We start from the raw sequence: 16347 nt of genomic DNA, 5'->3' as shown, positions 1-16347 counted from the left end.
ACATCTCCTTGCATAAACTATTTATTTGTATTTATTTATTTATTTGTATTTATTTATTTAGTTATTGCATTGCAGAGAGTTTAAATCTCACAACTCCACAATTAAACTCTTTATTATGCTGTTTTCCAAAGGGGAAAGACTATTCCAAATGGTGCTGAGAAGCAACAAGGGCTGGGCCTATCAGAAACAGAAGGTAAAGAAAAGATTACAAGCCTATTTATATGTTTAGATAAAACTACAGTGCTTTTAAGCAGTTTTCTTTAATGCATTGAAATATTTGTGCTTTTGTGGGTTTTTTTCTTCAAATTGATTGCTTACATTAAAACAAACTAGATACTCTTATGTTAATTTATTACATGAAAAATGCATAAAAGAAGGCAGGCCTGTGTAAGGATTCTGGAAAATATTCTGCTTTTCTAATACACCATTTCAAGTTTTATACATTGTAATACATTTTTATTTTCTCTGTTGATAGGTCCAGTAGGGTATTAGGTAGTCCTTCTTATAAAAAAAAAAAAACACCTGTCTTGAAGATAACTAATTGTTTACAAGATCAAAATATTTTTACTTTAATATATTAACAATATTAAGTGATGAAGATTAAATGGTTGACATTACAAACTTGAGAAGAGACAAACATGTACTGTTATGTGTTTTTATACAAGTAGATGATTTCAATTCATATGAAAAGATTCCAAAAGTAACATTGCAGGGACCTGGTCATCACTACACATCTATGTTTCATCTCAGACATGAAAAACAGCAACCAATCCAAGATAAAGTTGAGATTGAAAAAAGTTAAACTTTCTTCTTTTTTGTGGTTTAGATAAAAATTAGCAAACAAATGATTTGTGATTTACTTATTCTGTTTATTTTGTAACGGTACCACCAGGTTATGAGTTGTGTGCTTCAGTGATTTTTATCATTTTGATTCCACAGGGAAGAACAAAACATTTTATAGCTCTACTGTAACTTGCTCAGAGAGGCTTCTTAGCTTTGACTGAACTGAAGTGCTCTAACTCGTAAGTCCAGCTTGTTGGCTTGATTTAGAAGCATATCATTATACTGGCTGAGTTATTATATACATTATCACGATATAAGGTTGGACCACCAGTTAGGATGTTTCAGTCATCTTTGATGACCTATGAATGCACCTATGACTCCTTGTGATTTGTGGCTAGTATTGTACTATATTCCTCAAGCTGCTTACTCTAATTTGTTGCAGTATTTTAAAAGCTAAATCTTAAACAATACACCTCTACCAGTAAATTCAATCTGGCTAACAGTGACAATGGCTCATCAACTTGCCTTTTGATAAACATGTGAATCACGTCCAGGGACTGTCTGGAGACTAACGGTCTGCTGAATCTGTCAATGAAAAAATGTATTTTGTGATGAAAATACTCTGAGAGAATAGGAAAAAAGGAAATCGCTAGCACTGAATAATTGCTTTAGCTCCAACAGAAGGAGGCACGGCGCAAAGCAAGCACAATTGTTTCCTTGTTTGATATTTCAAAGGAGACAGCATTCCTTGCTCATGCTTGTTCGTTCTTTTTTAGAATGTTGTTTAAAGTTGAATAATAACAATTTTGTGCCAACATACCGACTGTTACTTTCAGTATTTTAAGGAGGTTTATTTCACAGTAAAAAATGTGTTACCTTAAGCCAGTTCCTTACAGTTCTAATAAAGGGGAGGGGGGATGATTTATTTTCATCCCTGCAGTTGCTCATTAATGTTTCATGTTTGACTCTTTTCCACTTATAAGGGCATCACAATCAATTGTTTTTACTATATCTACTTTATAGGGGATTTCATCATCAGCGGAGGATAATTATCAGGACTGCTACTCAGTCCAATGCTTCTGCCGGTACCAGTTTTACTTGTATTGTTTTACATACAGTCTACCTTGCTGTCCAAGTGCAAAGCATTCTGTAATAAGGCTTTGAGTTCTGCATCTGAAGTGAACAAACAGCGCTGGCTGTATAATTGAATTTGCTGCAATATCTAGCAGATCGAAGGCAAGGTAATCAGTAAAATGCTCTTACACAAGCCTGACACTACACTCAAAGACATCATGAAAAATGGTTTGCAATGGACATGCTTACACAGGGCTAAAGAAACACACAATGTGGCTTCTTTCCTTTCATGCCTTAAAATATATTATGGCATAAAAAGTTATGCAGCAGAAAAAAAAGTGTTTAGTAACATAGATTAAACGTACCAGTTAAATAATTCAGTCTATCTTCTTCTTTGTTAAGAACCAGTTAGACCATAAGAACATAAGAAAGTTTACAAACAAGAAGAGGCCATTTGGCCCATCTTGCTAGTTTGGTTGTTAGCAGCTCATTGATCCCAGAATATTATCAAGCAGCTTCTTGAAGGATCCCAGGGTGCCAGCTTCAACAACATTACTGGGGAGCCGGTTACACTCCCACAATTCTCTGTGTAAAAAAGTGCCTCCTATTTTTAGCCCTTTATCTAATCTCCATTTGTGACCCCTGGTCCTTGTTTTTTTTTTTTTCAGGTCGAAAAAGACCCTTGGGTCAAAATTCTCAATGCCTTTTAGAATTTTGAATGCTTGAATCAGATAACAGCATAGTCTTCCTTGTTCAAGACTGACTAGATTCAATTATTTTAGCCTGTCTGCTTATGACATACCTTTTAAACCCGGAATAATTCTGGTCGCTCTTTGCACTCTTTCTAGAGTAGCAACATCCTTTTTGTAGCGAGGTGACCAGAAATGAACACAATATATTAGTTGAGGTCTTACTAATGCATTGTAAAGTTTTAACATTACTGCCCTTGATTTAAATTCAACACTTTTCACTTTAAAGTATTAACTGAATTTACAGGTTGTCAAACTGTCATGCATTCATAGTATAGACTCAATATAAAAAGACTTTTCATTTATCTAAAAAAAACACTTATTGCAGTTTATTATTGTGCATAAAGCAATTAGTTTCTTAACTGATAGCACTGGATGCTGGTGAGTCATATATAAATGACAGAATGTTTCTATATGTTGACACCTTGTGTTATAGCTTAGTGAGGATTGAAGTATGTTTTACTTGTAGATGATTTCATGCCACAACATAATTATTATAAGAAAATGTATTTTCCTTATTTTTCAAATAAACAGACTTCTGAATATGTGATATCTGACAGCAGGGACTGTAGATTTGGTAAATTGGGGCAATAAAAATAGTCATCCAATATACATGAAAAGCCCTTCTGCTGCACATGTGTCTAAAATAGCCATTGTTAAAATACCAAATACGTGGCTGTTTTAGACACGAGTGGTGCAGAGATGTTTAGCCTATTTGTCTGTTCCTAATCTCTATGGTAACCTCAGTTTAAAGCACTAAGAATGCATTACAGATTCACTAAGGGGTCAATTTACACTTGGCTATCATGGCTTTGCTTGGGGTCAGGAAAACATTATGTGAGAGTAAAAGACATTGCACAGCCACGCTTGATAGGGATATTTAGTTTACAGTGTCTGAGGAGAGATGTTTAAATAATTGTCATGCTAAAATTGAATATACAAACCTAAATAAATTAATTAAAGTAATAGGAATCTTAAACAAAACTACAGTAATCTATGTTTTGTTAAACTTTCACACCTAGAAATATTCACTTTAAAATATACAGCCCCTACAGACAGGTAACGTGTTGATTAAATATTGACTCAGGCTCATTGGCTCATCACTGTTCTTGAGAAGAGAGCTTTTCTTGATTTCACAGAGGCTATTGATAGTCTAGCTGCTTCAGAAAAAAATCAAACATTGGATAACGCAATCCTGATTCCTGACTCATAATTCTGCAAACTCGAAAAGCAAATGCACCATCTCTGCAGTAACTGAGCATTTGGTATTGCCAGGGGTACACGCTTAATCTGTGTACTTCTGCAGTGACATGCAGAGCTAATTATATAGAATATGAAAACCTGCTGTTCCAGTTTACTGATTGACTCTGAATGAAACCTAAAACTAAGATTCAAACTCCCTGGTGAGATTCGCAGACTCTGACAGAGCACCAACCTTTCATATTGTTCTGTTCTGCAGTTATTCTTGGCACAGGTAATGAGGCTTAAACATGTGGCAAATATGCACAAGATGGTCCCTACACTGTTCAGATGTGTCCCTTTAACATGTTAATTTAGTCTCAAAGAAGCTGAACTACTGAGCATGCTGTGTTAAATGAATTATTTTACTTTTTTTTGCCATTGCTACAATTGTCACCAGCCCCATCTTGTGGACACATTATGGTACTACATAACCTGTTTGATTATCAGTTGCTGTCTGTCTTACCAATAGTGCCGTAAATGTATTCAGAACAGTCCAAAACAGCTTGATCTTAACAGTGATCTTTATGTAGCATATTTTTTTAATATATTTTTTATTATTTTTCCTTATAACTCAGAAATGTGGCTACTCATAATCTGAAAGTAGTGGGCAGATGTTCCGTGACATTTTTTAGATGACTTGAAACATTAAAATGCAACTGTGAGAATAATACATTTATTGTAACTGGTTTCATTATTACATAAAGCAAACCATTACTAAACAACTGCATTTTAACACATATAAAAGCCCATAATATAGTTTGGTGTTGTGTTTACCAGCAATGCATTTATAGAAATAAAACACTTCATCACAACACCACCACCACCCCTAAACCATAGTGATTAGCCTGCAACAGTTTAGGGAACTGCTAGTTGCCTGTTTAGGTCCCATTGCAGTAAAATGATGATACCTATACATAGCTGACATAAACTTGCTCAGATGGTGCCCAGTGGGACTGAGCTGCTTCAATCCATGAGCATGCTCTCTGGAGCTGAGGTACCTAATCCTAGATCAAGAATGGAGCTCCCAAGGGGAAGCTTGTATCGGATTATCTGTACAAATAGCACACAAAACCTCATTAGCAAACTGTACTTAGTAAAGTTTGCATATCTGTTGGGTTCCCTTTCCACCTGAGCAGCTGCACATATAGTTGCCTGGATGTCTGAGACTTTTGTGCCATTTGTTTTAAAACAAAAATACAAGATTAAGCATAAAAATATACATTGTTTATATAGGTTTGCAATATGTCTCAATATTTCTTGTGGTAATGATGTAGTATTGTAACACATATTTTGGGTCATACTTTTTTTTTTTTCTGATGCTTTTTTAGTAAATTGCCCTTATAAAGTAAGTTATACCAGCCGAGACAATCATTCACACAATAAAAATCGGTTAACATTTCCCAACAGTGATATTAATGTAGTTGCTTTATTGATGAAGATATTACAAAAGTGTTTTGCTTTAAGTGTAAGAGATGAGTGCAGAATAGTTACTAGCTGTGTTGTCACTGATATTTTTTAAAACAAATCTTTTTAATAATCATTCAATTTAATATTTTTTATTGTCTAAAATGCTACTTTTGTGGACAAAGTGGGATGTAAATATCCAAACTGTACTCTTAAGTCCTTAAATAATTCCATTGTAATGCACTTGTCCCATTTGGTTTTTACTGTTGAGCCCTTAATAACTAACCAAACTGTATCTTCTCTATAGGGAAAACCCAAATTATGGGGGAGATTAAAATTGCCCTGAAGAAAGAAATGAAGACTGAGGGAGAACAGCTTGTAGTAGAAATTCTTCAATGTAGAAACATCACCTATAAATTTAAATCCCCTGATCATCTCCCAGGTAAACCATTAGGCTGTTAAATGAAAAATGGCAGTAAAAGTTATTAATAGCTTTTTTTAAAAAGGCCAAATGTTTATATATTATATATATATATATATATATATATATATATATATATATATATATATATATATATATATATATATATACACACAGATAGTGGACAAAAAAATGAAAACTCCTGGGTAAAGGAGGGACACCAAGTATATTGAAAGCAAGGGCTTCCACACAGGTGTGGCTCATGCGTTATTTAAGCAAATAACATTCCAGCATGCTTAGGGTCATGTATAAAAATGCTGAACAGGCCTGGTTGCCTATAATTATGGCTACCATTTTTGCAAGAGGAGACCGCAGTGACTTTGAAAGAGGGGTGATTGTTGGGGCGTGTTTGGCAGGAGCTTCAGTGACCAAGACAACTCAATTTGTTGGTGTTTCACGAGCAACGGTGTCTAAGGTGATGTCGGCATGGAACTCAGAGGGAAAGACATCATCAGCAAAGGGCAACAGTGAGCGGAAGCGCATACTCCAAGATTGTGATATCCGTGCATTAATTCAAAGTGCAAGGCAAAACAGGCAAGCAACTGCAGATCAATTGACTGCAAATTTCAACCTGGAGCGCGAGTAGCCAGTTTCATCAAAAACAGTCTGCTGAGAACTCCACAGAGCAGGATAGCATAGTTGGGTTGCAGTGCACAAACAGCTCATCACATCTGGCAATGCACGTTTGCGAGTCCAGTGGTGCAAAGAGCACAGGCAATGGACTACCGAGCAGTGGAGAAATTTGATATGGTCATCTGAACCTAATCGAGCATTTATGAGATATTCTGGAATGACGCCTGAGACAGCGTTTTCCACCTCCATCAACAAGACGTGAGTTGATTGACTTTCTCGTGGAAGAATGGTGTTGCATCCCTCCTACAGAATTCCAGAGGCTGGTAGACGCTATACCATGGCGCAAACAGGCCGTACTGGCCGCACGTGATGGCCCAATGCCCTATTAAGTGACTTTACATTGGTGTTTCCATTTTTTGTCCTCTGTAGAGCCAGCTGCCCAACGTTTCGATACGTTGTACACATCTTTCTCAAGGGAGCCTGTGTTTGAATCAAAACATATATATAGGGTGTGTGTGTGTGTGTGTGTGTTCCTCTTAAATAGGACCTTAATCATCCTGTATTATTGTTTCTGCTGTCATTGATATGTTGCATGTTTGTTTGGCAAGTATTAAAATCACCAGTGGGTACACTTTGGGTATGCAATGGTAATTTGGCAGAAATGACTGGTGCACATCCCAAGTGCACCCACAGTGGTCATTTTTAGACTTTGCTTCAGTCTTACTTAGAGACTCCCTCAGAAATAAACTACTCTGGAAAATTTTTGAAAAATGTTAGAGAACATTTTGATATAACCGCACAACCTAATTTGAACAATAACCTCAAATAAATACAGTGCAATACAGTTTTAAAAGTGTTACATTGTACATCGGTAGCTTTCATATCATAATCAATACAATGGTGCAGAACTCATCCACAGACCTTCATTTTCTTCTTCAATGTTTTTGCAGATTTGTATGTGAAGCTGTACGTGCTCAACGTAGCGACGCAGAAGAGAGTGATTAAGAAGAAGACAAGAGTGTGCAGGCATGATCGTGAGCCTTCGTTTAATGAGACATTTCGTTTTAGTATGAATCCAGCAGGGCACTCTATCCAGGTAATGGTAACATTTATTTTGTGAGTCAGGGATATTGCTGCACATACTTTACTTGCTGTAATGTATCCTGCCTGTTTCTAAACAAACTGTTTACAGATAACACATATTGGTTTAAAAAGGAAATATGATTACATTTTTTTGAAGAAATAAAATCAAAGTTTCTGTTTGTTTAGGAACAGGCAGGATACACTAAAGCAAGTCAAGTATCTACAGTAATATTCTTTTGGAGAAAAAAAAAAATCAAATGGCACTGTTGGAATAGCTGTTGTTCATTTGTAATCCATACAGATTGGCAGCCATTATTTTAAAATGTGACCAATATTTAGTGATAGTTCTGATTTAAAAAGGCTTAGAATATGGGTCTACATTCTTATATATTTTACCTTTTAAAAACAGTTTTACTACCATTTTTATTTAAAAAGCAATAGCAGGTTTTTATTGATTTTTGTATCACATTGTAATAATTGAGGAAAGAAAGCTAATCAGCTTTAAGTAATTTGTGAGGTGAATTAAAACCTGGGTAATAGATACCTGACTGTACATAGAGACACTAATTGTGACTGTTTTACATCCACTTAAGCTAAGGTTAAGATAATGTCAACCTTGTTCCTTGTAGATGTTTCTGGTTTCGAATGGAGGGAAGTTCATGAAGAAGACTCTGATTGGAGAGGCCTACATCTGGCTTGACAAAGTGGACCTAAGGAAAAGAGTAGTTAACTGGCACAAACTGTTGGTCAGCTCCACACAAAGCCACCCATAACAACTGTTCAGGGTGTTTACACAATATTTATGTTGTTCCTTAGGAAAGACATCCAGGTCCATTGGTTTTGTACTGTTAGCTACTAGTAGACCCCCAAAAGGGTGGGGAGAGAAAGTCCCAGTCATACTGAGGCTGCCACACTTCACAGAGGCCAGGTGAAGAAAGAGTTAAAGAATATAACACCTTTCAAATTCAAAAACAGGTACTTTCAAAAAGTAAATGGAATTCAAATCACATTTAACAGCAGTGACTTAACTAGCAAGGAAGAAAAAACTATGGGAAGGTGTTAATCCCGAGAGGCTGGTTGCCGTAAAATGGAAAGCAAGCTGGTTCTCTGCGTGGCACAAAGGAGATATTTATTTTATGCAGTATAAACTTGTGCAGGGTATCACAAGACAGAATTTGCACATTGCACTTCTGAATAGTGTGAAGGTGCATTTCTTGACACCTAGAGCTGTCATTAATGCATTGCACAAAGATTAAGGCAGGAACAAAGTTTTCAGATGCAGTTTCTTTAGAAGTGGCATTCTAGACTATTACAGTGATATCTGATTTATTGGTGGAGTTTTAATGCATTTTACTGGGACAAGATGTGTTCCAATTGATGTTGATACATGGAATCAATGTAATTATTGTTTTTTTTGTTTTTTTATATACTTAATAATTGCAATATAGTGGGCATTTGTTCGAAGAAAAATATTTTCTATTACAGATTTGAATCAATGTTTACTTATGTCCTAAACATAGGTCAGGTTGTCATTTATTTTTCTCTTTACTAACACAAATTATTAAATGCATATCGCCTCAAAGGAGTAGCCCAGTTCAAATGTCAAACACGCTGCATTTTTACATAGTAACAACAAGCTAAAACATTCCTGGATGACATCCTCATGTTATTAAGCACTATTCATTCTAAGTACAGATGAGGTTTATTCAGTATCTTACAGTATAAATATATGACATAGGAAAATACAGAAAAAAGGGGTTACATATGCCAATGAAAATCCTGAACTAGGGTTGGGGGTATACTATACCAGTATTTATGAGTATGTACACTGTAAAGCAACACCTGAGACACCTGTATATTACAGTACAAGGGCTGTTGTTGTTTATTATTATTTTAAAAACTAAACTGCTTTGACAAGACACTACTGTATGTTTACACTGTAATGTCACACACCTATGGAATATTGTTATCGACTCAGATGGCTGAAATCTTCCAAGCCATTTTATAATATAAAATGAATGATGCTAAACAAGATTTTTTTTTTTCTTGGTGCACTTAGTGCTCTTTGTATTGTAAATGAAGAAAGACAATCACCTATGGTAAAACAAGGTGTTTTGGTATAATGTTTGGGATTACCATAGTGGCTTTTCAACACCCTAAGCACTTTTAAGGCCATGCTTATTTATTTGAAGCTTTAATAGGATATTTATTATTTGCATGCAGTATAACATACTAGGAAAACAATTACCTCATAAAAAGTAAAGACTAGACCTTTCCATGATTTACTAATACAACTATGGTCTAAGGTTTACAAAAAATGATATACAACCCTGTCAAATATAGCAGATAGCAAATGCAGAATTTGAAGGGCTATTTGCCATTATTCACTTTAATACTAAAATTGTCAGGGCCTGTTGTTTTTAAAGGGTGTGAAGCAGCTCTAGGGTTGCCAGTGTAAAAAAAGAAAGAAAAAAAAAGTATGCTAATGGTTTCCATAGAAATGTAAACAATGGAATCATCACTGTGTGGTTGAAAAATAGTCATCTGTAATTGTCTGCCAGGAAGTGGCAGCTTGGGGCCCTCAAGTAGTTTTCTATTATTGTTTCCCAGCCTTACATGTATAAAACACATTCCTGAATATCGTTGTGGAATTTACACTCACGTCATTAAGAAGATGTATCCCAGAACTTTTGTTGTGGTTAAACAGGAGTACTGTGGAAGATAGTCTAATTCTGAAGTGCAGGCAGTCCACAGCGGTTGTACTGTAGATGTGATTAAACTGCAATTGGTGAACATGTGTTTGTGGTCTGTTTTAGACCAGTTCTGTTCCATTTTGACATTTCAATTCTCCAAGAAACATAAGGTATCTCCTGGTATTTCACATTCATACATACATACATACACAGTGCAGTACATGTGCTACTGCTGAAAAACAGTCTCCAAGTGTAATAAATAAGTGGAAGAAATAGATTGTAAACTTCTATGAAATTGACCAGTATGTTTCAGTTCTAGATTAATTTTAAAGACTGAAAGTCTCTATTATCCTTAATAAAACTAATTAAATGGGTCAGGATCATTGCCTTTACCCTATGATATAAGAGGACAAGACCCAGAATTGCACACTGAATAACAATCTGACTGGCCTTCTATGGCACAGTGCTACGAGACCTGAGACTTTCAAATCTGTATCAATATCAATAAAGTTGTCAGCTATGCTCTTGCAGTTTTAAAAGGCACAGGGTTGGTTTAAAAGTAAAACATGCTTACATGTACCAACCTAATTTTTCGTAATGAAATTCACAGGTTCTGTTGGAGTAATTCTATGCAAAATAGACATTGTGCTTGTATGCATTTTATTAACAAATGAAACATAAGCAAGAATTATGTCTGGACAAACTAATCTTATATAGAGAATTAACTTACTTTCTGTTTGTATATATATATATATATTTTTTAACCTGCCAGGTTGAAGTTTTAAAAGCTGCACATGGAGGGTGTGCACTATAAATTTAAGTTATACTTTGTATTTTTCATTGTATGTTATTGCATGCAATATATTATCCATTTCACAAAGGCGTTCCTATGTTGCTTTCATGTGGTAGCAATTGAAGAGGAATTCATACAGGAAAAGGGCATGTTTTGGGATAACAGCAGCACAAAATATTTGTTTACAAACTGTTCCGACCTATTAATGAGAAGATATGCGTGCAATATCTATAATAATAATGTGGATTTACAGTTGCCATTGTAAGTTGCTTAGTTGCTTTTCGGTACTCAGATTTAAGGAGACAGCATCCTTCCTATACGTTTTAAATCAATGTACAGTTTCTGTTGGCTGGTCGTCATTTCATGCAGCATTTTACAGTTTTTTTTTTTTTTTTTTTTTTTTTTTTTTTTTTTTTACAGTATTTGTTTCCTGGTTATTTATCAGTTGAACATTTCATTCAGGCAAATATTAGTGTTACTTTAGAAATGAACAAACTCACAAATAAATGTTTATAACAGCTGATATCATACATATTATTTGGTCTTAGATAATTGTATCCACATACAAGTTCATTCAATGATATTGGTTGATCTTCTTAAATCTTCATGTGTGCTCCATATTTAGCTCTCGTTTTCTGGTGAACTAGAAACCAAGGCGTCTTAAAATTATTGTGAATTGTGAGAATGTGGTTTCTTTATTTATAACCTTGTAAATATATATAATTTTTTCTACCAGAAGAGATTTACATATTTATTACTTTGGTCTGGCATTGAGCATGTGAATGTGAAAAAACGATTCTCTTTGACTGTATCTGTATAGTTGTCTAGTGATGTGCTCAGGTGAATATTTAATTGGCTGAATAGAGTGTGTGCTGTCAACCTATCAGAACCTACAGCAAACCTGAAGTTTTGCTTATTAAAAACACAAACAAAATCAAATAAATAAATACAATTTTAAAAAATTATAACAACTTGAGTAGTTCCAGGAGAATTTCAATGTTTTCACATTGGATGTTGCATGTTTTGTTGGTGGCTTGTTAATACAATTTTTGTTTCCAGGTTCTATGTAAAAAAAAATAATTAAAAAAAAATGTATACATTTAATTAAAGCAGTATAATAACTGTACAAAAATATGCTTGTAAATCTTGTCTGGGTTTTCAATCTGTGTAAAAAAAAAAGAAGAATGTCATGGTTTTGTGGTTGTACACAGGATGTATCTTGAGATATTATGCAATTTGTGCTGTACAAAAAGCTGTTCCCTCTGTCGAAATAATAAATATTTAAAAAATGCTTGTGGACATTATTTTCTTTATTCGAACCATTACACAATCTCTTGTTAAATTCCCAAGTGGTCCGTTTTGTTTGTGGTGATGTAACCATATAAAACCATGAAAATTATAAGGACCAAGCCACTTCATTAAATCACTGGCAAAATACAGAAACCCAAACAATAAGCTTTAGAATTAAGCTAGAATACTTTAACACAGCCCTGTTTGAGCTCCTTTAATTTAGAGGTTGGTAATGGGTTTGAAAAGATTACAAGGATAAATGGCATAGTAGTTATTGGTAATATAGCATAGTCAATAAACAACAAAATGTGTTTAAACAACTTTCATATAACGCTGAGGTCCACTTCTATTTGTAGCCTTGCTTAATGTGTTGAACAGTACTCTTTCCATAAAAACTCAAGGTTGTTAAATAATCTCTTGTCAGGAATGCAATTAGCACTTTTACACAGATAGTTGGAGGTGTGGTTAGCACTACATTCCATGGCTGTTAAATTAAGCACATGAACGTTTTGAAACAAAAAATGTTTTAATACCTGAAGTCACAGTTTTAGGAAGTTCCCAGATACTTCCATAACTTCCCGAATACCTGTGTTTTCAATGATTTATTTTATATTATATAATTTCATTTTAAACAAGGAATAATTTCCATTCAATTAAAGGTACACATATCATACAGAGTATACTATATACGATTAGTAATACAGACGTCCCAAGATGTGAATTTGACATACAGTTATGCATGGGCAATGACATTTGTTTAAAAGTGGGGGGTGGGGATAAAGAAGGACTGTCAAGCGAAGCGAGGGATTTTTTGTTTTGTTTTGTTTTTTTTGCTAAGAAGCTCTGGGAAACCTAATTTTTACTTTTCAATCTTTTTCAAGTTACTGTTTTTGTAATAGTAAAACCACAAAAATGGACAGGTGTTTCAGCATAAAATGTAGAACAAATGTAGTACAACCACAAGTAGCACCAAATGGCAGAACCCATTCCAGTGGCATAGCTGCACAATGCTATACCTAAAATTACAACATGCAGGGAAGTGCTAAACAAACCAAATGAAAAACATGTATAAAATGCTATACTATGGCTTGTTTACACACACACACACACACACACACACACACACACACACACACACACACACACACACACACACACACACACACACACACACACACACACACACACACACACACACACACACACACACACACACACACACACACACACACACACACACACACACACACACACACACACACACGGTGCCTATAGACAGTCTACAGACCCTTTCAAAATATTCACCTTTGGTTGCCTTATAGCCTGGAATTACAATGCATTCAAATTTTTTTTTCATTTATCTACACATCTTACCACACAACTTCCAAGTGAAAAAAAAAAAATTCTAGAAATTTGTAGAAAATTAATTAAAAATAAAAGGTGAAATAGCATGGTTGATAATAGCAATCCTAAATTAGCTCAGGTGTAACCAATCATCTTCAAAATCATACACCAAGTTAAGTGGCCTCCACTGTTGTTAAATTGTAGTGATTCACATGATTTCCGGATAAATTCAGCAGTTCCTGTAGGTTCCGGCTTCTGTGTAGTGCATTTCAAAGCAAAGACTCAGCCATGAGCACCAAGGAGCTTTCAAAAGAACTCCAGGACAAAGTTGTTGAAAGACACAGATCAGGGGATGGGTATAAAAATATATCAAGGGCCTTGAATATCCCTTGGAGCACGGTCAAGCCGATTATTAAGAAGTGGAAGGTGTATGGCACCACCAAGACCCTGCCTAGATCAGGCCGTCTCTCCAAACTGGATGACCGAGAAAGAAGGAGACTGATCAGAGAGGCTACCAAGAGGCCAATGGCAACTTTGCAAGAGCTACAGACTTTCATGGCCAAGACTGGTCAAAGTGTGCATGTGACAACAATATCCCAAGCTCTCCACACATCTGGCCTGTATTTTACTCAAGAAAGCCCCCCTTGAATCCTGTTTGAAGTATGCAAAAACCAAAACACTCAGGAGATTCTGTAGCCATGTGGCAAAACGTTTTGTGGTCTGTCAAAACTAAAATGGAACTTTCTGACCTAAATGCAAAGCATTATGTTTGGTGCAAAACCAACACAGTGCATCACCAAAAGAACACCATCCCTACTGTGAAGCATGGTGGTGGCAGCATCATGTTATGCAGGGACTGGGGCACTTGTCAGGATAGAAGGGCAAATGAATGGAGCAAAGTACATAGAAGTCCTTGAGGAAAACATGCCGCCCTCTACAAGAAAGCTGAAACTGGGACGGAAGTTCACCTTTCAGTATGACGACGACCCAAAGCACACAGCCAAAGCTACACTGGAGTAGCTAAGGAACAAAAAGGTAAATGTCCTTGAATGGCCCAGTCAGAGCCCCAACCTAAATCCAATCCAAAATTTGTGTAGACGTTCTTTAAGCACTGTATAAGCACTATATGTTAACAGTTACAATGCAAGGCTGTAACCAGATATGAGGCACCCAAGGCACGGGTCTCGGTTAAAATCATAACAATCATTTAAAGTCTGTTTGAATGTATGACTAAAAGTTGTGCTGTTGGACAATATTTAAATTCTGACTTACAGTTGTACAGTTAAAACATTGGTTTGTGTCACTGACCAATAAATGCATAAACCAACCACTGACACTTTCTTTAACATCTGTGCATATCTGCAACAGTGGGATTATATATATATATATATGTGTGTGTGTGTGTGTGTGTGTGTGTTTGAATAATTCAGTTGATTTGAATGCAGTTTTTCAGTACCAGTAGATGGCAGCATTGGATTTCCAAATCACTCAAGGAGATTGTACTATAATATTGCCCAGTGTTCTGTTTAAGGTGCAAGAAATTGAGAAAGGAAATGTCACATATATTCATTGATAATATATTATAAAGAATGCACAGAGATAAATCTCAATTACATGCTTATCTTGTCATTCATCGGTGTTTGGGGTCGTTACTGATAAAATAATAATGTATTAGTCGTTATTCGTTTCGTGAGAAAAAAGTAATAATATTAGTATTACATATTAGTTAATTTTAAAAATAGCGCGCTATATTACTCGTTATATTACCCACTGCATTCCTCCCTTTTGCCCTGAAAAACAATTGTGACTAATCTCCATAGTCTGGTAATGCGTTTTTTAAAGGTATGTCAAACAAATAAACAGTAAGGCCGTGGGTTACCTTAGTTATCGGGACAGTAGCGTAAACAACTGCAAATGAATCAGGCTGGGCGATATTATCTTTCTTCCACTGAAGTTTTATTAATCAGCGTCTTCATTACAAAGGCTCAGCAATAACAGAAAACAAAGTAATCTGCCAGTAGTGTGTTCTAAACTGCATTACAATTAGTTAATACAAATAAAATGGAAGCACAGTAGGGATCGTTCCGCACCCACAACATCTCCTGCACGAATTCACACCCCTCGCAGTGTTCTCATTAGCTACGGAGGCTAGTGAGGTACAAAATAAACTTACACTGTAAAATCAAATTAAATATTGCAATTTGCTAGCTTTATTATAACAGTTCACAAAATGAACACCACTTAATCATTTACTTTAATTGAGATAGCCTTCCAATATATATGAACGCATACATTGAAATAGTGGCACTTATCTCGAACTCATCCATATCAGGAAACAAAAAATTAAAAAGCAGAAATCTTGGCAAAGGCTTATGGTCACTGTTGTCTGTATTAAACTACATGAACTTTGAACAACAACAAAAAAAAAAGGTTTTGAATCCGTCCTCATTTTTACTGTGTATGCAATCTGAGTTCTTCAAGTCGTAGGTTCAACGTTTAGTTTAAAAATCCCAGCAATCTTTGTTGTATCGCATCAATTGCAGTACATTGCAAGGCACGGGGTTATTTTCTCAATACCGGTAGGCTATATTCTTTTAATTACCAAACCGTCCAAGTGGTGCCGCTGCATAGACATTACATGCTGTGTGTACTTGTATAGTGATTTTGATATGGCGCACATAAATAAATAAGTCGTGTTGAATTTATTGCTGCTTGCTTCTATTAAAACACCACATCATTTAGATGTAGAACATATAATGTAGCGAGAAAACACTCGTTTATTTTTTTACGGAACGTAACTGTAATATTATTAATCAAATTAAAACTCTAACGCGTTAT

General features: G+C 35.4%; 1 protein-coding gene across 1 annotated transcript in view; it reads left to right on the top strand.

Moving 5' to 3' along the window:
• The window catches only part of LOC121319910 (protein piccolo-like), a 111421-nt gene extending 99260 nt beyond the window's left edge, over positions 1 to 12161 (top strand). The window contains exons 24-27 of the mRNA XM_041257867.1: positions 132 to 193; positions 5560 to 5694; positions 7257 to 7402; positions 8019 to 12161. Coding sequence (XP_041113801.1) covers positions 132 to 193; positions 5560 to 5694; positions 7257 to 7402; positions 8019 to 8162 — 487 coding nt within the window. The 3' untranslated portion in view covers positions 8163 to 12161. The remainder of the gene's footprint in view (positions 1 to 131; positions 194 to 5559; positions 5695 to 7256; positions 7403 to 8018) is intronic.
• Positions 12162 to 16347: the final 4186 nt, after the last annotated feature.

The sequence above is a fragment of the Polyodon spathula genome, chromosome 8, assembly GCF_017654505.1.
Source record: "Polyodon spathula isolate WHYD16114869_AA chromosome 8, ASM1765450v1, whole genome shotgun sequence".
In the NCBI taxonomy this organism is placed as follows: domain Eukaryota; kingdom Metazoa; phylum Chordata; class Actinopteri; order Acipenseriformes; family Polyodontidae; genus Polyodon; species Polyodon spathula.
Note: the sequence above shows the minus strand (reverse complement) of the source record. Positions and strands in the feature narration are given on the sequence as shown.